The sequence below is a fragment of the Neopsephotus bourkii genome, unplaced genomic scaffold (assembly GCF_033783945.1).
Source record: "Neopsephotus bourkii isolate Nb327-2 ecotype Australia unplaced genomic scaffold, CSIRO-AGI_Nbou_v1 NB_593, whole genome shotgun sequence".
In the NCBI taxonomy this organism is placed as follows: Eukaryota; Metazoa; Chordata; class Aves; order Psittaciformes; family Psittacidae; genus Neopsephotus; species Neopsephotus bourkii.
Genome location: NW_026901094.1, coordinates 1,311,636 through 1,335,977, shown reverse-complemented (window position 1 = coordinate 1,335,977; position 24,342 = coordinate 1,311,636). Strand labels below are relative to the sequence as shown.

Below are 24,342 nucleotides of genomic sequence, written 5' to 3'. Positions count from 1 at the left end.
TGTAGATCTATACATACATACACACGTTTATGTTGCCCATACGTGTCCATGCATAAAACACCCATGGAGGAGCCAGGGCTGGGGGAGCACAGCTCCACTGGCTGCCCATGGACCCTGCACATGTACATGTGTGTACACGTGTGTGCAGGATGATGCAGGGGCCGGGACCGCATCCTTACCCCCACAGCAGGACCCCAGTACCTCCCCCCCAACCACTCACCCCAACGAGGCTCCTGCTGCGTCCTTCCCAAGGGATTTATTAAAACACAGAGAACAGAAACCAGGACACACGGAGCACGAAGGGAACGCGGGGGCATCGCTCACAGCTGCCGCCAGCCTCGGGCACCGGCATCACCACGCTCACGGGTGGCCCCATCCCAATCCCAGCCACCTCCTCCCTTCCACCCATTGCACCTCCATCCACATGCCCAAGCCTGGCACACGTGGACCCTGGGGCTGGGCCTCCCCATGGATGCACCAGTGCTCCCACTGGGCTGCCCGGGCTCCGGCCATGGGGCTGGCAGCAGGCATGCACTTGCTCAAACACACGAGGACGTGGAAATGGACCTGATGGGGAATCCCGGGAGCCGGAGCCAGCTGGGATGGGTGCCCCATGCCATGGGCTATGCCATGGGCTATCCGGCCTCCCCGCTCACACACGCACCACCAGAGCCAGCGCCGGTGGCAGCGGCTCCCCTGGCTCCGCCCGCCCTGCCCACACCAACTCTTCAAGTCTGCCATAGGAAAGAAAGTGCAAAAGAATGTACAGGAAATGAAGGCCGGGCCCAGCGGCGCGGGGGGGCCACAGCGCTTGAAGCACACTGGAAGCGGGAGCACCCGGCAGCAGCTCATCCTCACACAGCCTTCCCCTGCCCTTCCTCCGGGGCTGCTGCAAGGAGAGGGGAGGGAGAGGCGCCCATCAGGTGGGTGCAGACCCCCCCTGTGCTGAACAAGGGGCAGGGAGTGCAGGACCCCCCCTGGGCAGCAGCAGCTGGCCCAAGGGCTTCCAAAAGGATCCTGATCCTGGTACCCACTTGAGGCTGCACTCAGACACCAGCATGAGGGGGACACCAGTACAGCCCCTACCCCATCATGTGTCTGCACATGTCATAGGATCATAGAACCATGGAATGATTTGGGTTGGAGGGACCTTAAAGCTCATCCAGTTCCAACCCCTGCCATGGAAAGGGACCCCTTCCACTGGAGCAGCTTGCTCCAAGCCCGTGTCCAACCTGGCCTTGAGCACTGCCAGGGATGGGGCAGCCACAGCTTCTCCTGCATCCCACAGACCCTGGCGAATGGAACACGGAGCAGGAGCACATCTTACCTCAGCTGGAAACGGGAGCTGGGGGCAAAATCATGGGAACACCTAAATATCTGTGGAGAGAAGGGGAACCAGCCTGCTCACCCAGCAGCTTCAGCGGTGCTCCTGCCCTCAAATCCACCCCCGGGTTCCTCTGCCGGGGAGCATCTGCTCAAAACCCCGACCTACCGGTCACATAGGGCCCCAGAGGCATCTGGCTGTAGTTGACAATCCCGCCCGGCCCGGGACCTCGGAAATTCGGCCCAAAGCTGCTGCTGTAGATCTGGGATGAGCCAAAGGAGCCCTGTGGAGGCAAAGAGGGAGGAGGGAGGCGGCCCTGCGGCCCTGGCCCCACCGCTGCCCCGCCCCGAGGGGCTCCAGCCCATCCCCGTCCCCACAGACCTGCTGCACAGGGGGCTCCCCGCCGCGCGTGGCCAAGCGGCTCAGGATGCTCCGCTCCGACATCTGCAGGCGGGCGGCCACGGGCGGGATGCGGGACAGCATGGAGGGCAGGCGCGTGACGTCGGCCTTCATGTCGCTCAGCAGCTCCTCGAGCTGGTTCAGCACTGCAGCACAGCCGGGCAGGATCAGGCCACGGGGGCACCCACCGGACACAGGCACCCCGTGTCCCGGCAGCGGGGAGACAGGAGATGGGGACAAGCTCCCGGCTGCATCCCCAGCCTGCTCTGCCCGCACCTACCCTTGTGCAGGACGGCGTTGGCAGGCTTGTTCCCAGCCAGGGACTCCTTAGAGAGGTGCTGGTGGCTCTCGGCAAGGCACTCCACTTCAGCCAGCCGGGCGTTCAGGGCCATGGCCGGGTGACTGGGGTCTTGGGTCATGTTGAGGTACGCTGCCCTCCGCAGCTGCTCCTCGATCACCAGGGCCTGCTCCAGCAACTGGGAGGCACAGGAGGGGAAGACTGAGGCTCAGACCCCGCTCTGATGTAAATCAGTGCTGCCCACAGGCTCTAGGCTGCCTCTGCCCTTCTGTGCTCCATCTGGCCTTGCTCCCAAGAACCACTGGTGGAACAGGCTTAGCCCTTGTGCTTTCTCATCCCGTTCAGACACCGAGCATCCCAGAGAGGGATGTGGGCAGCATTCCACAGCAACACCCAGGCAGAGCACTGACCCATTCACAGAGAGGACCCCATGGCAGCCATCCACAGCCCATGCACCCCAGTGCCCATGAGCTCCCCGGGACCAAACTCAGCTCTGCCCCGGCAACCACGAGCCCCTGGCAAAGCCTGGTCCCAGCGGCACTGATTGGCTCCCCGTGGCTCTGCGGCACCGCTCTGGTCCCCCCCATTGGTAAGGACTCACCAGCCCTGGACCTGCAACTCGCCTTGAACCGCCGGGCAAGGAACTTGTTCTTCATCTCCAGGTAGTTCCCCTTGTGTATCTCGGACTTGAAGGGCTCGTTCAGGATCACGTAGCGCGGGTCGTTCTGGATGTCCTGCCAGCGGGCATAGCCGTGGCTGGTGCCGAGGGAGCGTCAAGGGGGGAACTGGCCAGCAAAGAGCATCCCCACCTCAGCACCAAACCCCTCCCTGCAGAGACCCCCCTGCCCTCAGTGCCACCCGTCAGCACGGCCCCCCCACGTCAAAGGCTACGTGACGATTCCTGCCAACAGCCAGTAGTCGTGCCGGCGGTGCCAGATGTCGTAGATCTTGCCGGAGGAGATGGCAGCTCTCTCCTCGTTCTGCCACAGCGTGTGCAGCTCTGTGGAAGCAGGATGGACAGCAGGGTCAGGCACTGGGGCTGCACCGCGCTAGCAGGGAGGGCAATGGCATTGCCCGGGGGGACACTGAGCTGTGAGCCAGCATCGTCCCACTGCAGCCCCTTCACATCCCTCCTGACCCTGCTGCTCCCACCTGTAAAGCCACCGTCGGCGATGTTGAACATGAACCGGAAGTTCAGGTTTCTGTCATCCTTCTTCCCGTCCTCCTCCTCCTCTTTGTCACCGTTTTGCTGAGCCTCACCTTGCTCCTTCTCCTCCGCCTTGGGGTCCTCTGCGTGGCAAACACAAGGAGTGGGGCTGTCCGATCACACCCCACTGAAAAACCGAGCAGGGGCCTCCCTTCCCGCAGGAGCTCCTCGCTAACATCGCTCTTGGGAAAGCCACTTCTTGCCCCAAAGCCTCCTCACCCCTCACCTGCTTTGACTTCTTTGTCCTCCCCTTTCCCTGGGCTGTTGTTTAACTCCGGCTTCTCCAAAGGCTTCTCTTGCTCTTGAATCCCCTCATCTGCAGAAGGAACAGCACTATGAGGAGAGCTCGATGTGGAAGTGCAGAAGGGAACAGGACTATGAGGAGAGCTCCATGTGGAAAACGCTTTTCTGGGAACAACTCACCCTTAGGGCACGGTGATTTTATTGCCTGTGTTCAACAACTGCTCCAGCACAGACCAGTGCTGGGTGCCACAGCCCCGCAGGAGCCCAGGCCATGGCCAAGAGGGGATTCCTTCATCCTAGCCCCAGACACTCACCTTTCACCAGGAGCTCAGGGGAAGGCGCAGCCCTTTCACTCTCCTCTTGCTTCTCATCCCTTGGTTTCTCATTGCCATCGCAGCTTTCTGGGTGCTCTTCACCTTCCACCTTCTCAGCACTCACAGGCACCTTAGCATCAAGCACCCACCCAGGTCAGCGCAGCCTTGCCCCCTCCCTGGGGAGCTCTGACTTTCCCCATAGACCACCATAGGGTCTCCCAGGGTAAACGCTGAAGGAAGCCACCCCACCTGGCTCTCAGACACCTTCCTGCACTTCTGCTCCGCTTGCTCCCTTTCCTCCTGGAGCCCGAGCTGTGTTTCTATTTTGTCTGCAGCAACAGCAAAGTGAGGAAGATCCTGAAGAGGCTGCAGAGGGCTCTGCCTCAGCCACCCCCTTCCCAAGCCAACCCGAAGCCACAGCCCCCAGAACCCACAGGAACACCTACCAGTGAGGGAGATGGGTCCCGTGTGCGCTGGGCTGGCCGGGATGGGGGTGTTGGGATCTGAAGACACAATCTCACTGCACTTCTTGCTGTCTGGGCCATCGAGAATCAGATCCGGCGTGCTGTACTTGCCATTGACGTGCTCGAACTCCTGGACCTGGGGCAGACACACACCATGGAGTCAAACCCAGCAGGGACACTGCAACTGATGGAGCAGCAGCATCGCTCCCAGCAGGGACACTTCACAGCCCAGCGGGTCCCCAGTGTGGTTCCTCTGTTTTGCCAGCCATTAAACACCCACTGATGCCGTGGCCCTCGCAGGAGGGAAGCAGCGGGTGTGAAAGGCAGTTTGCATTACCCCTGCACGCTGACAAAGCTCCAAGCCTGGAGACCCACTATGGGATCCCTGGGGAGCGGCTGTCAGCAGCCCATGAGCCCCGCAGGTCTCCAGGACGCACCCGAAGCAGCACACATCAAACCCTCCTCACCCACCTTCTTCCTTACGAGGGACATGACCCCGATCCGAGTGAGCACGTGCTGCCGGGACAGCCCTTCCCTGGGAACGCCATCCGCAAAGGTTTCGGCACCGTCGGCCCCGGGCTCACACAAATGCCGCATGAAGAGGGAGACGTACGCCCTGCGAAGGGAGGGAGCCCTGAGCCCAGGCTCGGGGGACACAGCAGGACAGGAGCCAGAGCCAGAGCCAGACACAGCCCCCTCTGCCCGCCCCGTACCTGAACTCCTTCTCGCTCTTCCCTCGCAGGTCCCGCACGAGCCAGTGGGAGTTGAAGGCGTCCTGGGGCGGCATCCCCCAGCGCATGATGGCGTTCAGGAAGGCCTTGCGCTGCCGGGCGTTGAAGCCAAGAACCTGCAGGGGCAGAGGCACCACTGGGGTCACAGCGCGGCCTCGGTGGCAGGCGGCACCTCAGAGCCTCACAGCTGCTATGGAAAGGCTGCACCAGGACCAAGGTGCCTGAGGCTCAGCACAGAGCACTCCAGGGCAGCCCCAGGACTGTGCTGGTCATGCTCCGGTTGAGGCCAACACTCACCTCGATGTTGCCCCCAACTCTTGCCAGCAAAGGAGGGAGAGGTTTGTCCCGGTCACTCTTGAGCTGCCTCCGGGATTGTCTCCTGCCACCTACAGCCAAGTAGCCCCAGTGATGGACAAGCCCCAAACTTCCTGCATCCACTCCAATCCCAAAGCTTCCAGTCCCCTCCACCCACCCCACTGGCCTCCAGTGCTCCCCATCGCTCCACGTAAGGACCAGATCACAGTCCTGCAGCGGACAGCAAAGGAAACAGCCCATCGCCTTCTCTGCTCACCTGGCAGCACAGGGGGACACCTCCCTCTGTATGCAGGCCCAGAAACACAACATCCCCTCCAACCCGGAGTTTCTGCTGCACTGGGGCACCAGCGGCTTCCCACAGAGCAAAACCCCATGGACTATCAAACACATCAGCTCACTCTGACCTTCTGGCCTGTCTTCGAAGTCTTCATCCTCATCCTCGGAGCCGATGGAGTACTCTGACTGGTTGTCAGAGAGCTCGTCCTGCCACTCTGCGGATGCCAAGGGAAGACAGGGTAGGAGATGGCCCCAAGCAGCAGGCCCCTGCCTGGGAGGGAAGCCCCAAGGCAACAGCAACTCAGCCAGTAAGTCCCCTGGGCACCCGGAGCAGAGCAGTGCCTGTACCTTGGTCCTCCTGCGAGGTGTCGTTGTAGTTGACCTGCTTGCGGATTCTCTTCCCTTTCCCCAGGTTCCTGGCCAGATCCTCCTGCTGCTGCTCATAGTGGTGCCGCAGCAGCTTCTCCCAGTAGTCAGGGTCCACGTTCTCCTCTTGCTTGATGATCTCACGTTCCACCTCCTCCTGCAAAGCACGAGCCAAGAGGCTTGCGATGGGGCAGCCACAGACCTGCAGCATCACCCCGCTGCCCATCCTCTAACAGCACTCCAGGGAGAGAAGGGGAAAGGCTCCAAGCCCCTGCCTGGAATTTGGCTTTGCCCAAATGGACTGACCTCAGTGCAAGGCTCTCGAAAGAGCTCCTCCAAACCCTGCCACCCATCCCACCCTGCAGTGTTCATCAAGGGAGAAACCATGCACTACAGAGACCTCCCCAAGCATCAGCCTGCCATCAGCTCCCACAACATGAAGGAAATGAGGCAGGAAAACAACTGACAGCAGCACAGTACATCAGCAGCCCCATGTGCCACCAGGGACAGGGCCTGGCTTGCACCATGGGTGGCCCAGGACCAAGACAACTGTGCTTCCTCACTGCAGTGGCCCCATCAGCCCCAGGACCCCAGGTCTGGAACGATCAACAGCAGTCACAGGCAGAGCAGGAGGAGCCCTGCCCCACGCCCCACGCTCACAAGGAGGGAAAGGGAACACAACAGAGGGATGTACATAGAGGTGCAATTGTAAGACATGATACTAGTCACATTACCACACCGTCCTCTTCTCTCACAACATACTGGGCCACTTTAAAGGAGCTGAGATACTCGTTCATGTTCTGCAGCTCTGTGTCATCAGTTGCATCCTGATTTCGGTCCAGCAGCTTCGAGATGGCAGCATCGTCGTAGTGGATCACGCTGCTGTCATCCACATCCTTATTGTCACCTGGAGAGCAAAGCAGTGGAAGCTCAGATCACCGAGTGGAGACAGCTCTGGTGCAGGCCAAGGAGGGGATGGGGCACCCAAACACGGGGGGGTACAGACCTGGTGGGGTGCCACCGTGCTTCTTCTTCATGCCAGGAGTCACTGCACCCCCTTTGGTTGAGAGTGTGTCGGAGAAAGGGGGGACAGCATCCGGCATGGCGATGCGCTGTCCCTGCGACACCATGCCTGCGGGGTCAGAGAGTGAGCCCCAGCCCTGCCACGTGCACGGCAGCCCCACTCCTTCCCGACCTCACCTTCCACATCATCCTTGAAGAGCTCTTCTGTCCCAAACTTGAGGATGTCGTCCAGCTCCTGCTTGGTCATGGAGCCCGACTTGGAGCCGAGCCCCGGGCGGACAACCAGGTGCGTGAGCATCATCTTCCTCTTGGCCACCTGCGTGATGCGCTCCTCAACGGAGGCTCTGGTCACGAAGCGGTAGATCATCACCTTCTTGTTCTGCCCGATGCGGTGAGCGCGGCTGAACGCCTGCGGGCAGAGCATGGAGCTGCTGAGGGGCTGCAGGTGAGGGCAAAGCAGGGATACACACTGCCCTTTGCTTTCCCATGACATGTGCAGGCACTGGCTGCTTGCCCACACCTGCTGACATGCAATCCTTAGCCAGGGTCTGCCCCAGGCTTTGGGAAACACGAGTGGAAGCTCCCCAGACAAAGAGGGGGCACCTGGTTGGGAATAACCAGCAGGAGAAAGCAAGAAGAGAGCCGGGTTTAGTGCCAGCCCATGACATGGGTGCAAGACTGGGGCTGCTGAGCAGAAACATGCCCCCCAAAGAGAGCTCTCGAGGGAAGAGACCGCCTGCCCTGCTAACAGAGCAGAGCCCCAGAGGTACTCACTATATGGGAAGGAAAAGGAAAAGTCAAAGTTAGAAACCTGGATGTCATTGTGGGGATTCCAGTCAGAGTCATAAATAATGACTGTGTCGGCCGTAGCGAGGTTTATGCCCAGACCACCGGCGCGGGTAGAGAGGAGAAAGCAGAACTGCTGAGCACCAGGAGCTGAGAAAGACAAACCCACAGGTGGCAAGGGGTGAGACTGGAAGGAGCGTGGTGTGCATGGCAAGGTGCAGAACTGGGCTTTGGGGATGGAGCCATTGGTGAGGGAAGGCAAGGAGTGACCCCATGGCTTCTGAACCCACCCCACCTCCTCCCCTCAGACAGGCAGAAGCACAGGTACCATTAAACCTGTCTATGGCCTCCTGGCGCAGGCCGCCGGTGATGCCCCCGTCGATGCGCTCGTACTTGTAGCCTTCGTACTCCAGGAAGTCCTCCAGCAGGTCCAGCATCTTCGTCATCTGCAGGGCAAGGAGAGCCTGGCACGAGCAGCTCCACGTGGCCTGGCTCCCTGCCACCCCCGGCAGCCCAGAGGCCAAGGTGATGGCGGCACCACCACCAACAGAGTACGGCCAACAGGAAGCTGCCCACGGAGTGACACTCGTGTCTCATCCTTTACAAGCAGCTTTGCCAGCAGGAGGGAACTGGGTCTGAACTGCCCTCCCCAAAGGCAGCACTGATACTGTTATCTCCTCTTGATCCATAGGTGACAGGGGTTTGAAACATCACTGTTGCCACCAGCTATTCCTACTATCTCCATCCACGCCAAATCCTCATACAGACAAGAAAAGCCCTTTATAAATGTATTTATGGTTACTCTTTCCCTACACTCACCTGGGAGAAGATCAGGACTCTGTGACCCCCATCCCGTAACTTCTTCAGCATCTTCTGGAGCAGCATCAGTTTGCCAGAAGATTTGACCAAAGAATTCCCATCGTAGGATCCATTGGGCAGAACCGGGGCTTCCTAAAAGGCATCCTGGTCAGAAATTCATGTGCATCCCAAAGACAAAATCCTGGGCCTGCAGACCCACACCATTAACCACAGCAAGATCATGGGCATAGCTCCCAACACAAAGCTCAGAACCACATCCACAGTGCACAGAGCTGACGTACCACTGCGGCCACAGGGAAGAGGTAGGGGTGATTACAGCACTTCTTCAGGTCCATCATGATGTTGAGCAGCGAGACCTGGTTCCCACCGCCCTTAGAATTCAGGGCTTCAAAATTCCTCGTCAGGATGAATTTGTAGTACTTCCTGCAGGGACAGGGAGGGGAGGGACACCCCTGTAACCCAGCCAGGCCTGCGACTAACATAAGCAGGGCAGCTCCAAGCTAAAAGCCACTGGAGCAGCTTGCTCCAAGCCTCTGTGTCCAACCTGGCCTTGAGCACTGCCAGGGATGGGGCAGCCACAGCTTCTCTGGGCACCCTGTGCCAGCGCCTCAGCACCCTCACAGGGAAGAGCTTCTGCCTAAGAGCTCAGCTCAGTCTCCCCTCGGGCAGGTTCAAGCCATTCCCCTTGCCCTGTCCCTACAGGCCCTTGTCCCAAGCCCCTCTCCAGGTTTCCTGCAGCCCCTTTAGGCACTGGAGCTGCTCTAAGGTCTCCCCTTCAGGAGCCTTCTCTTCTCCAGTCTGACCCAGCTCCAGCCCTCACAGCAGCTTCATTCCATAGCAGCCCCCCAGGAGCTGCACTGGGGTTACTCACTTCTGCATCTGGCTCAGCTCCACTCTGACGATCAGCTCCGTCTTGGCCGGCATGTTCTTGAACACGTCTGCCTTGAGGCGCCGCAGCATGTGGGGACCCAGCAGGTCGTGGAGCTTTTTGATCTGGTCCTCCTTGGAGATGTCTGCAAACTCCTCCAGGAAGCCCTCCAGGTTACTGTGAAGGCAGGCAGAACCACAGCGCTGAGCGGTAACGGGACACGGGAGAGCACAGACGTCTCTTCTTGACTTAGAAACAAGGGCAGAGCTCTCATGGCAAAGAACAACTCCTGTGACCGTACCCAAGCAGGGCAAAAGCCAAACCAAGGAGCTGCGCTGCTGGCCGAGGGGAAAGCCCCACTAAATGCACTAATATGAGGTGTGGTAAGTTCCCCAAAGCACCTCTGCCTGCTCAGAAAGGGAACAAAAGGCAGGGTTTAGCTCCTCACCCACAAAGCTCCTGACTGATGGCAAGGCAACAGCCACCAACAGGACCCAAAAGCTGGAGTCCACAGCACTAACTTTGGGGTCACATTAACCGTGTGCGCAGCTTTGCCACCCGCCTGCCAGTGCAGACTGGGAGCACTGGCACACCAGGAACGGGATCCAGCTCCTCTTTCCCAAACAGGAGTCCTGGGAAACCTCTGCTGAGCAGCCCCAACAGGAGATCGGGTCCCACCGCTCACCCTCGTTGGAGCAGGGAACTAAAGCAACTCACTTAAACCTCTCGGGAGTCAGGAAGTTGAGCAGATGGAAGAGCTCTTCCAAGTTGTTCTGGAGCGGGGTCCCGGTGAGCAGCAGTTTGTAATCGATCTTGTAGCTGTTCAATACTCTGAAGAACTGGGAAAAGAAAGGAGGTGAAGGGAGCTCTGAGGAGCTGCTTGCTCACGTGGGGACTCTGCAGACTGGGCACATGGAGACTGAGACATGGACCACAGCACAGCTCCCACGTCCTCCTCCAAGCCGTCCCCGGAGAGCACAGGCAGCAATCCTGAATGTCCCTGATCACCCCATCTGCCTCCTGCACTGGGGATTGTGATGGTCCCAGGGGCTGGAGGCTGCATTAACCCCAGGGAAAGGAAGGGGAAGGGTCAAGTCCCTTCCATGACAGCCCATCAAAGCCCTGTAGGGCAGACACCCAGGCTGCGGTCCCTTCTCAGCTGAAGGATATTTAATGCCAGGGGATGGTAAAGGGAGCAAATCCACCAAAAGGCAGCTCCAAATGCCTGTTACCTACTTTGGACTGGTTGTTCTTCAGCCTGTGTGCTTCATCCACCACGAGGCAGGCCCACTCTATAGAGCCCAGCACGGCCTGGTCAATAGTGATCAGCTCGTAGGAGGTGAGCAGGACATGGAACTTGATCTGCGCTTCCTTCTGGAGGAGCAGAGGGAGAGAAAAGCCAGGATAAGTGAGGAGGGAATGGGACAGCCTCCACCTTCCCTGCATGGGACCCAAGGAGAAACAGGTCAAGGCATGAGCTGTACCAGCAGAACATCAACACCCATCTGAACGTTAGAACCGAGCAGGGAACTACAGGCACAGAGAAGGGTCTGGCAGAATCCTTACAGCTCATCACAAATGCCCTGCATGTGTAACAGCACCAGCTTGCCCCTCTGGGAAAGGGCTGGGCCAGGACCTAACCAGCCTCCCTCTCTGGGGCTAATTGCGCTCCATCCCCTTCTCACTGCTGGCCAAAGCTGCTGGGCAGGGCAGACTTGGCTCCCACCTTCATTCTGAAGACCTTCTTCCCACTGCGGATGGCATTGTCTTCGAAGGAAAACTCATTCTCCCGGATGACCGACCGGCTTTCCTTGTCCCCCGTGTAAGTCACCACATAGAAGTCGGGCGCCCACATCTCAAACTCACGCTCCCAGTTGATGATGGTGGAGAGAGGGGCACTGACCAGATACGGCCCCTTCGAGTGGCCCTGCTCAGGAACACAAAGTCCAGGCTGTTCTTTCCCCATACAAAGCAGCTCTCGGCCTCCTTGGGGACCCGTCTGATGCTCCACTCACCTCCTTGTACAGGGAGTACAAGAACACAATAGTCTGCACGGTCTTCCCCAGCCCCATCTCATCAGCCAGGATTGTATCTGTCCCTTGGGCCCAGGAAAACCTCAGCCAGTTCAGCCCTTCCAGCTGGTACGGATGGAGCGTGCCGCCCGTGCTGTCGATGTACCACGGCTGCTTGTCGAACTTCACCGTAGGCTGGAAAGGACAAGAGACACCACAGAGCAGTGAGGACCAGCTCCCTCTCCTTTCTCAGTGGCCAGGCACATCCCTCTTCAGCCTTGGGTCACCCAACAGCCCCAGCAGAGATGCAGGTATGGTCCCAGCACAGCACAGCCCTCGGGCTCCTCATAGCAAAGCTACCCCAGAGCTTTGGATGAAAGAAACCAGGAACTAGAGGAGCCCAAGGTAACAGGATAGGCCCCAGGCTGCCCTCCCTCCCACTTGCCGTTGTGTTGCCCCTTGCCATTCTCACTCACATCCACGAGAGGTGTTTCTGGAGGCTTCTCCAGCTTCTCCTCTTTCAGCTTTTTCCCTTTCTTGTTCAGCTTCTTCAGAGGGCGCGTGTCCTCCCCCAGCATCAGCTCCCTGCAACAGGAAGAGGCAGGCAGGTTTCCCCTCCCAGCTCCCAAACACAGGGATAGAAATGCCTCAAACCCCACTGCCCTCTCCCCACAGGAGCTGCCCTGGCCCAGCTAGCACAGGCACACACGGCATATAGTCCTTCCCCTTGCAACATTATCCAAAATGAAGAGCAGCAACTGCATCAGATTACTGTGGCTTCCCCCCAGAACAGAGGCAGCAGCACCTTGGAGCTGCTCCCAAGTGCAGTGAGCCCATGGGGAGCACAGGCTGGAGAACAGCAGCCCTGGAAAGGCCTTCCCAGGAGGACTGGCTTCCCAAAAGCACTCGGCCACGGCAGAGGGGTCCCTGTGAGCGATGCTGGCACATTCCAAACCATCCCTCACCCTCACAGGCTGCCCTGGCTCACCCGGGCTGCGGATCCACCCCGGTACCTGTGGTTCCAGTAGAGGTGTTTGAGGTTCTCATAGTAGGGGATGTCGATCTCGTCGATCTCCCACGTGCACTGGTCGTAGGGCAGGTCCTTCCACTTGATCAGGTAATGGACATCTCCCTTTTTATCGAAGCTGTAACACAGGGCATGGGAAGTCCATCAGTGAACTGAGAGCCCTGGGAAGCAGGTATCCATAGCCTGCTGCCACAGACCTCCTCTGCCTCCACCTGCAGACCACAGCATCCACCACAGGCAGGAAAACATGCAGCAAGTATCCACCTTTCCATCAGAAACGCCTGTTAATCTGCTGCAGATGTTAACTGCTGAGCTTTACAGGCTGCTCATCCCTTCCACTGACCAGCCCCATGTTCTGGCTTTACCAGGGCTGGATGGATGCCAGCGCTCACCCTCTTCCTCCTGCAGCATTCACTGCTATGTGAAGTTCTGCTTCGTGAATAAACACACAGCCGAGCCTGACTGTATGCCCACAGGGAAAAAAGCCTTTGAGTGCCGAGCAGACAATGTAAAGCTCACATGAACATTACCCAGCAGCTTTATTCGTGCTCTGCCAAGCTGCCTTCGAGCCACTTGAAGTTTCAAGTTGCCACTTGAAATGGAGAACTCCAACAAAAAGGAGCCTCTGGCTGCTCCGTGGCAAACCAAACCACCTGCACGGCACATTTCACATGCAGGAAATTCCTTCCACAGAAAAGAAATGCAAATGCCAGGGCTCCATAAGGGAGTGAGGCACCTGCTCAAGCTCCTTTATCCTGAGCACTATCGGAGGGAGAAGTGGGAATAATGTTCCTTTCTGTAAGTGCTGTACCCAAACCCCTCATCCTTGATGGGGCTGCGGAGGAGCTGCCTGGTTTCCGAGAGGAAAATCACCGACATGGAATGAGGCTGCTGGTCCAAAGCCACAGGGCACGACCAATGGAAGCCAAACCCATCACTGGGCTGCAGTAGAAAGTTATGGAGTGATTGAGCTGTAACAGGGACCCAGTAACCTGGGAAGGGTGGAACAACTCCATGCGTCCACCTTTGGGGTAATTCACTGTATTTTGTAACGTGCAACATAGCAGAAGTGAAAATAGGCAGGCATTGACCCACTTGTGGCCTTGGCTTCGCCTTGGGAACAAACCTTTGAGGCAACAGAGACCTCAAAACATGCCAGCAGCTGAAACTGCACCAGCCTGAGCTTTTGGCTTTGGCCAAGGACAATCTGAACCCCCCAGCCCTAGGGGATAACAGAAACCCTGCAGGAGGCAGGCCCAAAGGCTCAGTGAACCATGCAAACCATCAGCGTGAGTGCTGAGAACGAAGAGAAACCTGCAGAGAGGACAAACACGCTGCTCCAAGCCTCATCTGCACAACTGTAGGCACTCACCATTGCGGTCCCCCTCCTGGCTTGCAACAGCACCACTGAGAGCCAGCACTACTGGGGGCTCTGGCACCCTGGCACACACCTCCCCATGGCCCATCCATGTGTCCCCCCACACAGAGCCCCTCACCTGTGGTTCAGGATGCGGTGGATCATCATCCACTCGGGCTTGATGCCGTAGCGGTAGAACCGCTCCTCCATCTTGGCGTAATGGGGGTCTTTGTTCTTCCTCTTCTCCCTCTGGCTGTCCTCGTCCCCGGAGCCGTAGTCGAAGGCCGGCGGCTCGTCCATGTCGTTCTTCCGCTGGTAGTTGCGGTACATGACGGTGTGGTACAGCTCCAGCTGCAGGAGGAGGGAGCCGCGCTCAGCCCGCAGGGCAGCGCGCAGGGCAGGGGCACCACGATGACACCAACCTCTCACCTGCAGTTCCTTCACCCAGGAGCAGTGCCAATAGGAGAGTCCTGCCCACTTCACAAAGAACTCGCGCTCCGGGATCCCCCCCAGCACCTTTGGCACGGGCAGAGGCAGCTCCGTGCCCGGGGCGGGCAGCACGGGCGGCAGCGGCACGGCCGGGGGCTCCTTCCAGGCCCAGTGCAGGATGCGTTGGACTTTGCCCTTCAAGGGAGGGCACTGGGGACAGAGAAAGCAAAGGGGCAAGAGCACAGCTTGAGGTGAGTCCCTGGCGCAAGGGGCAGTGTGGCCGGAGCAGGGATGGGGCAGGAATGCTGTGACACTCACGGTGCAGCGCAGGCAGAGCCATTCCCCGTTTGGTATCTCCGGCAGCGGCGGGTTCAGGCAGTGGAGGTGGTAGGAGGACGGGCAGGTATCGCAGCACAGCAGCTCCCCTCCATCCTTGCACACCCGGCAGAACTCCATGTGGTCATCCTCCTCCTCCTCACCGCCCTCCTCTTCCTCCTCCTCCTCCTCCTTCGGCTCCCACTGGATGCCCTCCTTCTCCTGGGGGAGCACAACCAGTGTAACGCTGAGAGCTCCCACAACCTGCCCGCACCCTCCCAGGGGCCCGACCTCACTCACACAATGGGGGCAGCTCCACTTGCCCTCGGGGGCCTTCTCCAGCTCAGGATCCAGGCACACGAGGTGGTAGGCACGGGGACACGTGTCGCACAGGATGATCTCCCCTCCCTGCTGGCACACCTCGCAGTAGTCCTGGTGGTCGGTCTCATAGCCGTCCCCTTCTTCCACTGCAAGCAAGGACAGGCACACGGTCAGAGGGATCGGGAGCTGCCGGCTATCCCAGAGGGAACGGGACACTTGCTCCTCTATGACACAGGCAAGGAGATAAGGAAAGCGCTTCGCCTCGGACCCCTCCTGTTACGTCCCCCTACCTCTCTGTCCCTCAGCACCACAGTTCATCTTTGCACACAGCATCATCTCACCTCTGTCTCTCTTTCTCTCTCCACACTGTATCATCCTTTGGTTCCTTCAGGCTCTCAATGGAGAATGCCAGAACCTGGAGAGGTTGCAAGGGAGGCCAGTCAGAGAAACCTCCCCAGGCACCGGCGCCACCAACTGCAGACGCACCATGCACGGGTGACACGGCCGAGGAGGACGACTCCTCTCCCGGGACTACTCTGCCCTTCCTTGGGGCTCACTGCCAGAGGCAGGAGCTCTCTCAGCTCAGCACGGACGGCAAAGGGGGGAACGAGGCCTTGCAGTGCCACCAAAGCTCATTTAATGCCGGCTCTGACACAAACTCCCAGCATCGACCTCCAACCTTCCACTCCAGCGACACGCAGCGGGAGCTGCCGGGCTCCAGCGCAACGGCAACGAGCCAGGAGGAGAAGCAGCAATGCTCCTCATATGAAACCCAGAGCCAGCCCGGGCTCACCCCCTCAGGGGGACACTGGCCAGCATCACGCCCTGACCGGCCACCAGCCCAGAAGCTGCCTTGCTGCTTCTCAGAAACAAAAACCCATCAGCAAAGCTAAGAGGCCCCAGGACACGCCTGGATCCGAAGCAGCTCATCCTGAACAAGGACACAAGGCAGGAAGGCAGCGCATGTCCTCCGTGGGCAGCACTGGGCCCGGCAGCACTTGGAGCAGGGCTCGGAGCAGCACAGCACAGGGGAGCTGCTCTCAACAGCAGCACAGGGATGGAGGTGCCAGGGCACAAAATCCACCCGCAGCCTTCCCAAGGGAAGGGAGGAAGGAAGACGGACACAAAGGTGGCCACGCAGCCCCTGTGAGACCCGACAGATGCTTTGCACCACTGTTCACGTGCCTCCCTATTCCTACACCAACACCACAGATCCACCAAAGCCTCCTGCCCAGCCTCACATCTCACACAGACAAGAAGTGCCCTGACTGATCGCTTCTTCACCCACAGCCCGTCCTGCTCCACTGGGAGCCTGCCACAAGCCATGTCCCTCCAGGGGCTGCTCCTCACATCTCTTCCCTGGAAGCCCTATAAATCCCTGCTAGAGAGCAAACGCTGGTGGGGTCACACATGCAGGTAGGTACCCCGCTGCCTGTGAGGCAGCCCTGGTGCCCAGAGCGCAGGCAGGGGGCTAAGCTGTGAGCAGGCAGCAGGACGGGACAGGGCAGCAGATCCTTTCCAGAGGGAAAGCCGACTGGACCAATGGAAAAGCCCTGCCATCAGGCAGCTCTGCCAGCACCAGCACTGCAGGGAGAGCCAGCACCCCATGGCAGGATGTGCTCACTGCCTCCAGCAGGCACAAGCCCACTGACACCAGGAAAGCGCCTCACACACCGCACACAGAGACAAGCACAAGCACATCGAGGCAGTGCCAGGCACAGCCCGGGGCTGCAGAGGCCAGGACAGCACCAGCTGAAGAGGGAAGCCCCAGCTGAAAGAACAAAGGATAGCCTACTCCTCTTTTTCTTTCTCCTCCTCTTCCCTTTCTTCCCCAGGCCAGCTGAGCACTCGGAGCGCACTGAGGAGCTGTTGATGCTGGCACTGTCGAAGTCGGATTCCTCCCGTTCCTCCTCTTCGCTCTGCAGAGGGAGAAACCAAAGCAGGGGCAGCCCAATGTGTCCCAGGAACACCGCTCCACAGCCCAACAAACCCAGCACCCACATAACCCCATGGGATCACCGAGCAGGGGCAGCCCAATGTGTCCCAGGAACACTGCTCCAGAGCCCAACAAACCCAGCACCCACATAACCCCATGGGATCACCGAGCAGTGGCAGCCCAATGTGTCCCAGGAACACTGCTCCAGAGCCCAACAAACCCAGCACCCACATAACCCCATGGGATCACCGAGCAGTGGCAGCCCAATGTGTCCCAGGAACACCGCTCCAGAGCCCAACAAACCCAGCACCCACATAACCCCATGGGATCACCGAGCAGTGGCAGCCCAATGTGTCCCAGGAACACCGCTCCAGAGCCCAACAAACCCAGCACCCACATAACCCCATGGGATCACCGAGCAGGGGCAGCCCAATGTGTCCCAGGAACACCGCTCCAGAGCCCAACAAACCCAGCACCCACATAACCCCATGGGATCACCGAGCAGTGGCCGAGCTCCTTGGGGCACCCTCTGCTCCTCAGAGCAGCAGGGTGGTGGCAGGGTGAGTGCCACCCCAACAGGTTGGGCTCATAGGAATGGCCTGTGAGGCATTAGGAAGCAGGGAAAGCTCCTTTGATCCTCAGATCCCAGGCAGGCAGGCAGTAAATGGAGGTCTGGGCTATCTCTACAGCCCAAAGGCACAGCACAGGGACAGCTCATGCAGTTCACAGCATCAAGGTGCAATCACTCATACATAAATCAATGTGCCAAGTGCCTGCTCAGCCCCTCTGACAAGAGATGGGCTCTGGGTTCCTGCAGCCCATCATCCCCACTCACAGGGTGCAGTCCATCAGGCACGTTGGGAAAGGCTCAGCATCTCCCAGGCACTGCTATGCTGCAAGAGCTCTCTGCTGTGAGCACATTGTGCTGGGTGCAGACACCCAAAACAGGCATGGGGGGGGGGACAGCCCCGACTCCCAGCCTTGCACAGTTGGGGTAGAACCCGTCTCCCTCTCCCAACACTCATTTCAGCCTGTGTCCGCCTGTTTGTGCATGTGCACAAGGGGATTCACGCTTGAACTTCCTTCTAAGATCAAAGTTATTAGGCAGGCAGAGCATCCAACAGCATCAGAACACAACACATCTGGATTCTTATCCTGGACACTTAGGCATGCAAATCCCTGTTGTGCACACTGTTAATCGGGTACGTAGTGCTCCAGCTGCAGGAGCAAGCCCAGCTCTTTGCAGCTCTCAGAAAGGCAAATGCACTGAGCAAGAGTGTACCCAGAGACAGGATGAACTTTCCGTGCTGGGTGACTGAACACCTGCAGCAGCAAGTGGCTGCCTCTCATCGCTCCTCTCGCTCCAGCCTCTGACGCACAAAATGACTTACAGACAGATTGTGTTACATGAAATGCAGCTATAGAGCCAGGGATCTCCAATAACGATGAGCTAATGGGTTTTTGATCAATAGCATTATCAAGCCCTATGGAGTCCCACCCCTAGTCAATAGTTATTTGTGAGATTTATTCCTTAAAAAGCTCTGCTATTTAAAACACAGCCGGGAGTGGTGTGCTGGCAGGAGCACAGCACCCAAACTGCAGCACGGGCTGCTGCTCTGCTCTCACTTGGAAGCTCTGGCAGCCCTGGGCTGTGCTGTGGGATGGCAATGCTGCCCAAGGGCAGCTTCACTCATGTCATTACAGCAGGATAATTCCCTCTGATAGAGGGTTCAGCTGGAGTGCAAGCCCTGAAGAATCCTCTTGCAAACCAGGTCCGAAGCGGTGGCACCACCAGCCTCACCACTGGAAGTAAATGTGGTGATTGGGTTTAGCAGAAATTGTGCCCAGACACAGCATCTTTACAGCTCTGAGCCTGGACATGGCTCCCTACCAAAGGCGTGAACAAAGGTGCTGTGACACCCCTATGCAAGGGAGGCTTCTATGGCAAGGCTTGTCCTGGCATTTCCCTGCCACATCCCCCCCCCCCAGGACCCCGCACACTTACAGAGGAGCCCTTTTTCCTTTTGCTGGGGATTCCTCCAAACCGGAATTTCAAGCCTGCCATCTTTTTCCCCTTCCCCTTTTTCTTTCCATCTTTGGAGCCCTTGATTTTCTTCTTCACGCCTGGACCTGGAGAAGCAGAACACTCATTTGGTACCCTGCAAACCCCCACATTGCCCCCACCCCAACCCACCCTCCACGCTGGCACCTACCCTTGCCCTCCTTGGTCTTTGCCTTCCTGATGATGGGGGGCAAGGCTGGTGGGGGGCTGGCAGGGAGCGGCGGGGCCACGGTGACGGTCTCCACAGCTGCAGCAATGGCTGCGGCCGCCGCGGCCGCCGAGCTGCCCTTGAATGGGTTGTTGGCGCTGAACTCTCGCCACTTGGCACCCAGCACCGTCATCATCTTGGACATGGGGATCTTGGGGTTCTTCTTGGCTATCAGGGGCCTGGAGGGCAGAGGGAGAACCGTGCTGTAACAGCAATGCTTTGTGCGTGTCCGCTCCTGTTTGTTGTGTGCCGGTGCTGCAGCCCAGGAACCCAGCATGTCCATAGAGCATGTTGATGTGGCCCACCGGGAGCAGCAGAAACCAGAGCACATACACAAAAGGGGGCACACCTCATCTTCTTCAGAGACCCCAAAATACCTGTGGTGGTTTGAACAGCTCACTGTCCCCACACAAATCCATTGCTGATGCTCAGGTTTAATGATGCTCATTAAACTTTTCAAACAGGCACACACAACAAAAGGGGTTTGGAGAGAGGGAGAGACAAATATTACAGCTGTTCTCCAGTCAATCCTGCAACTGAAATGGGACCCTGAGGACTGAATCAGGTGGGGAGAAGCAACAAGGAGCTTGTCGCGCAGAGATGACTTCAGAACCTCACCCGCTTGGCTGAGCAACACCCAAGCCTCAGCTGGGACACACGAGGCCCCGTCCAGACCTACGGTTCCCTACCTGAGGAACTGGCTGAAAGCCTTGTAGTTAGTCAGGGTATGGTAATCATCTTCTGAGAACATGTAATCTACATCGTCGAGGCCCCATTCTTCCATCAGCTGAGCTGAGCTCTTGGGCTCCTGCAGGTTTAGAGAAGATCATTAACTAACCGACTGCAGCTCTGCAGAGGAGCGACACGAGGCCGGGTCTGCCACATGCCGTGTATCAAACGCTCTCCCCAGTCAGTCACACACAGGGATCTGCTGCTGTGATTTCACAGCTTGCCAAACCCAGGGCAAACACACCAGGGCCATGCCTTATGCCAAGAGAACTTATCCACCAGCACAAGGAGACTGGACAGGAAACATGGCTGGGCTCTGAGCCAGGTAACTCGCAGGGATCTGGCTGCACCCTGAGGTCTCATGCTCAGTACCAGCCTAGGGGGAAGGTACCTTTAGACTTCCATCCTCATCATCCTCCTCTTCATCCTTCTTCTTCCGTTTTGGCTTTTTCTCCTTCTTGTCCTTCAGTTTTTTCTTCTTCTTTTTATTGGGGGAATAATCACTCCCTTCGCTCTCGGATTTCTCCTCAATCTCCTCTTCATTGTCTGACATTTCATCATTGCTCCCCTAAAAAGCAAAGTGACACTGGAGAAAGAGCAGGCCCTGTCCCCACCTCCACTCTCCTCCAATGACCCTCCCAACTAGCACAAAGCAAGTGCTGTCACCAGCCAAAGCCAATGCTCCCTCGAGTAACCCTGCCATTACACTGGGCAAACCAGCATGAAAATCAGATTCGGGAACAGGAAGAAGCACCTGCCTATGGGAGACACAGGCAGAAGGAAAACCTTGGATCATCTGGAACCATTTCTCCAGGGCCATTGTGTGAAGCCTTATCCTCTGCCCCAGGTCCCCACCTGCAAACAGAGCCACATTCCCACTCTCCAGGCTAGGAGCACTATAACCACACCTGCTCACACCAGACAAGCCATGCCTGAAGGAAGCACTGGGAACAAGAAGAGACAGTCATGCCACACAGATAGAACCGTGTTGTGGAAAAGCTCATCTAAGCCAAGGTATACGGGAATGGAGCCTTTATGCTTTTGCCTCAAGACCCGCTCTCTGAGGGGGACAAGCAAAGCAATGCTGAGTCACAGCCATGCCGCTGGATGCCAGCTCTGCCTCCACACTGTAACATGCTCCTCTGGAAGTGCCCAGTCACTGCGATACCACAGGGTGCCAGTACTGCTCTGTCCAGTGGCCGTGTGAACAGAAAACCAGAGGCCAAGGAAGAGGATGTGCGTGTTAAAAAGGGCAGTGTAGTAAATCAAGTCTGCTAGAAGATCCTAAATAGTCAGGTAGGCAACACTTTAGCAACACTTTTGATTGATATAACACAGGGAACGTATAATGTTCTGTCCTGTGTTTGCTTATAGTTTTATGTGAATAAGGTTGCAGACTTCAAGTGCAGGGTGAAAGGGTGAGAAACTGAAGGCCAAGAGAAGGTCTCTTTGCTCACGTGTAATCTCTAAGCTCACAGACAGATGTGGTGCCCAGGTTTTGCTTTGTTGCTGTTTTGCTTTCCCTCCCAGCTGGACACAGTGCTGCAGCAGAGCTGTGTGACCACAGGAGGGTTCAGCTGCCCCATGAGCCAAACAGCTTCGGTGGATGCACAGAGAGGCTGGCAATGGGTGCTAAAGCAGCGCAAGTTGACAGGAGGCCATGGGGAATCTCCATCTCCAGTGAGACTCGGCCGCAGCAGGCGCAGCAGGAGGGTGAGAAGATGCTGGAAGCCTGGTGAGTGTTGCTGCTGCCCGCAGACAGGAGGGACCGCGCTGACCGCGACAGGACCATGGACAGCGCCCGCTCAGCACCGCGGACAGCCCCGGCCGCCCGCACCGCTGCGCTGGGCACAGCCCGAGCCCCGGGCTCGGCACGGTTGTCATTTGGCAGGGTAATCGGTTGCCATGGTAACTGCTGCAGTACGGGCTGAAAGCCCCCCTCTCCGCTCCCTCATCTCCCCACGCCGAGGTCCAAACCGTGGCTTCACCCAGGTTTCATTGGGGTTTCAGCACCAGCTCCCGCCAGCGTCACCGCACACCCAGCGAGTCCCACTGCCGCTGGCGCAGAGGAATTCCCACTCCCGCCCCACGCTCCAATGGCCACGCCGCATGGGAACACCGGGCATCAGCCCGCTGTGGTGGAGGCACGGGCATCGCAGCTTGTACCTCACTCCCACCCTCCTCTAGCAGGGGGCAAGGCCATTGACCCCACAAACCTCCTGAGGAGCAGCTCAAGTAAAGGAAGCCCCGCTCGAGATCCCCCAACCTTTCATCTCCTTGTCCAAACAGCAGCCTGGGTGCTGCTGGGTGCCTCCTAACTGCTTCCCACTGGCTTTGCTGGACAAGGGAACAGTCTCCATAGGGAGGGCCAAGGTCAGTTAACACTGCCCACAAAAGGCAATTAAAGCACACTCAACATTCAGCCTCTTGGTTCCTCCCCAGCCCAATAAGGCAGCAGTCAGACTCTGCATGAGCCGCACAGGCTGCAGGGCTCAGGCAGGCTGGCACTGCCAGAAAATGAACAGAGGGGAAATTACCATGGGGGGGGGGTATTTTATTCCCCCCCACACCTTGCAGAAAAGCAGCATAGAAAAATGCATCCATCGATGGACGCAGCACAGGGAGGCAGAGGGCCTGAGCCAGCTTTGTGTGCTCTGCAGAAAGAGAACATCATCGCCCATCACCATGGCCACCAGGGGAAGAAAGCTTCCCCAGGGCCAGGACTCCTGGAAGCGGCTGCAGGTAATGCCACGCAGGCAGAATGACAAGCTCAAGGCAAAAGCAGCTCAAGGCACTGCCTCATCCAGTCAATCTGTCTGCACAGATCCCTCGGGGAGCGGCTGGAGATCAGCATCACCGAGCCCTGCTTTGGCAAGGGAAGGGTGGGAGCACCTCGGGTGTGCGAGGAGCGACTTCTCCCCAAGCACAGCATCACAAGGAAGGAAAGGGGCTGAGGGACCCCCATCCCCACACTAACTCAGCAGTGCAGCAGCCAGCCCCGCTCTGGGACCACACTGATCCCAACCTTCCAACCAGACAGTGAACCCTGCACAGGCTCAGGAAGGATCCTCCAGGACACACTGCCTCGGCTTTGTTTTCCCATGGAAGCCCCAACAGCCCTTCCACATCCCAGAAGCCCCAACACCGCCTCCCTTGCAAAACACCCTGGATGAGGGTGGCCAACACCAGCCTCTGCAGAAGCTCCAGTCCCTGCCTCGGCTGCACCCTCGGTGATGTGGTTTGTATCCCACCTCCTTAAATCACCGGACCCAGGCACTGCATCAGCACAGGATGTGCCAGAAGGATTGACTGCCCATCCCCAGAGATGACAGCAAGGAGGTGCCACTGCAAGTGCGTGCCCGAGGGCCTCAACATACAGGGATGGATGGTACCATCCATCGCTCATGGGCTGCCTCCACCCCACAGCCAGGGCATCTCCCCATCACAGCGTTACCTCCTTCTTCCGCCGCTTGATTTTGGCAGTTTTGCCATCCTTCAGCTTCTTGGGTTTCTTTTTCTTCTGCACGACTTGCTCTTCTGCAAAGAACTCCTCCAGTCCTTCCAGCACCCCATCGTCTTCTTCTGGGGACAAAAGGGACAGCTCACGCAGCTGGACCGCATGGGGACACCACCATCTTCCCACTGGGACAGCAGCTTCGGGCCACGACGTGGAGCTCCACGGCCTCTCCTGGAGACCCTCACACCAGGAGCTGACCCAGTGCTGGGCTTTTACCTTTCAGGTCTCCAAGCCCGTTAAGGGGGATGCAACAGGAGGTGAATGGAGCAGAGGAAGACCTCACATGGGAGGTGTGGCCATGGTCACACACTGCTCTGCTGTGGTTCCAGGCTCAGGGAGCACCATGGGCACCCGGCCAGGGCAGAGGTGCCGATTCCAACGTGTGCTCCCACCTTCCCACCACCTCCAACCCCAGTTTGCCCATTCCCGGCCACCCATGGCTGCCCGCAACGCCAACACCAATGCTTCTACTGGGTATTTCTACCCTTATACACGAGCAACACCCGCAGCTGCTCGCAGAGGCTCTGCTCCCTTCTTCAGCTCCAAACCATACCCCTGGGGCTCCAAAGGAAGCGGCTTTGGACCGGACCCGGCTCCACGGAGGACCCGCATCACGCCGGGGGGAAGCCGCAGCGGCCGGAGCCGCCCTGGCAGCGGAACCCGCCGCGACCACCGCCCGCTCGGGAGGCGCGGGGATCCCAGAGCTAAACCGGAGGGGGGAAGCGAAAGGACCGGACAAGCCCCCCCGCCGCCGACGCCTACCCGAGACATCGTCCTCGTTCTCCGCCTCCTCCGGCAGCTCCCGGCCGGGCGCCGGGCCCCGCATGGCGGGCGGCGGCACCGGCCCCGCGGCCCCTCCGCGCCAAGATGGCGGCGCCGCGCCACGCCCTCCCCGTGACGCACCTCCCCTGGCCACGCCCCCCCCGCACCACGCCCCTCCCGTCTCCGAAGAGCCCCGAACGGTGCCGAGTCAGCCCGAGGAGCCCTCAATGAGCC

The 24,342-nt window shown here is 58.6% G+C and overlaps 1 protein-coding gene across 6 annotated transcripts; it reads right to left on the bottom strand.

Moving 5' to 3' along the window:
- Positions 1 to 742: 742 nt before the first annotated feature.
- CHD5 (chromodomain helicase DNA binding protein 5) lies at positions 743 to 24,243 on the bottom strand. 6 transcript variants are annotated; one of them, XM_061351646.1, is made up of 42 exons: positions 24,109 to 24,243; positions 23,284 to 23,411; positions 20,221 to 20,397; positions 19,790 to 19,908; positions 19,044 to 19,279; positions 18,836 to 18,960; positions 16,690 to 16,813; positions 14,874 to 15,040; positions 14,577 to 14,795; positions 14,259 to 14,468; positions 13,969 to 14,180; positions 12,459 to 12,590; positions 11,922 to 12,030; positions 11,449 to 11,640; positions 11,160 to 11,360; positions 10,670 to 10,807; positions 10,151 to 10,272; positions 9,437 to 9,610; positions 8,847 to 8,988; positions 8,566 to 8,697; positions 8,075 to 8,192; positions 7,772 to 7,896; positions 7,138 to 7,369; positions 6,944 to 7,069; positions 6,672 to 6,844; positions 5,920 to 6,094; positions 5,700 to 5,786; positions 5,278 to 5,366; positions 4,963 to 5,096; positions 4,721 to 4,865; positions 4,232 to 4,385; positions 4,035 to 4,114; positions 3,786 to 3,915; positions 3,455 to 3,544; positions 3,174 to 3,311; positions 2,913 to 3,021; positions 2,645 to 2,777; positions 2,004 to 2,199; positions 1,706 to 1,869; positions 1,493 to 1,607; positions 1,328 to 1,377; positions 743 to 889 (listed from the first exon to the last, which is right to left on the bottom strand). In XM_061351646.1, the coding sequence occupies exons 1-41, from the start codon at positions 24,170 to 24,172 to the stop codon at positions 1,370 to 1,372; spliced, it is 5,844 nt and encodes a 1,947-aa protein (XP_061207630.1). In that variant the 5' UTR covers positions 24,173 to 24,243; the 3' UTR covers positions 743 to 889; positions 1,328 to 1,369. The 6 variants fall into 6 exon arrangements, 5 of the variants coding, with proteins under 5 accessions (XP_061207630.1, XP_061207633.1, XP_061207632.1 ...); XM_061351649.1 differs by having other exon boundaries at positions 23,284 to 23,408; positions 24,109 to 24,233; XM_061351648.1 differs by having other exon boundaries at positions 743 to 886; positions 24,109 to 24,223.
- Positions 24,244 to 24,342: the final 99 nt, after the last annotated feature.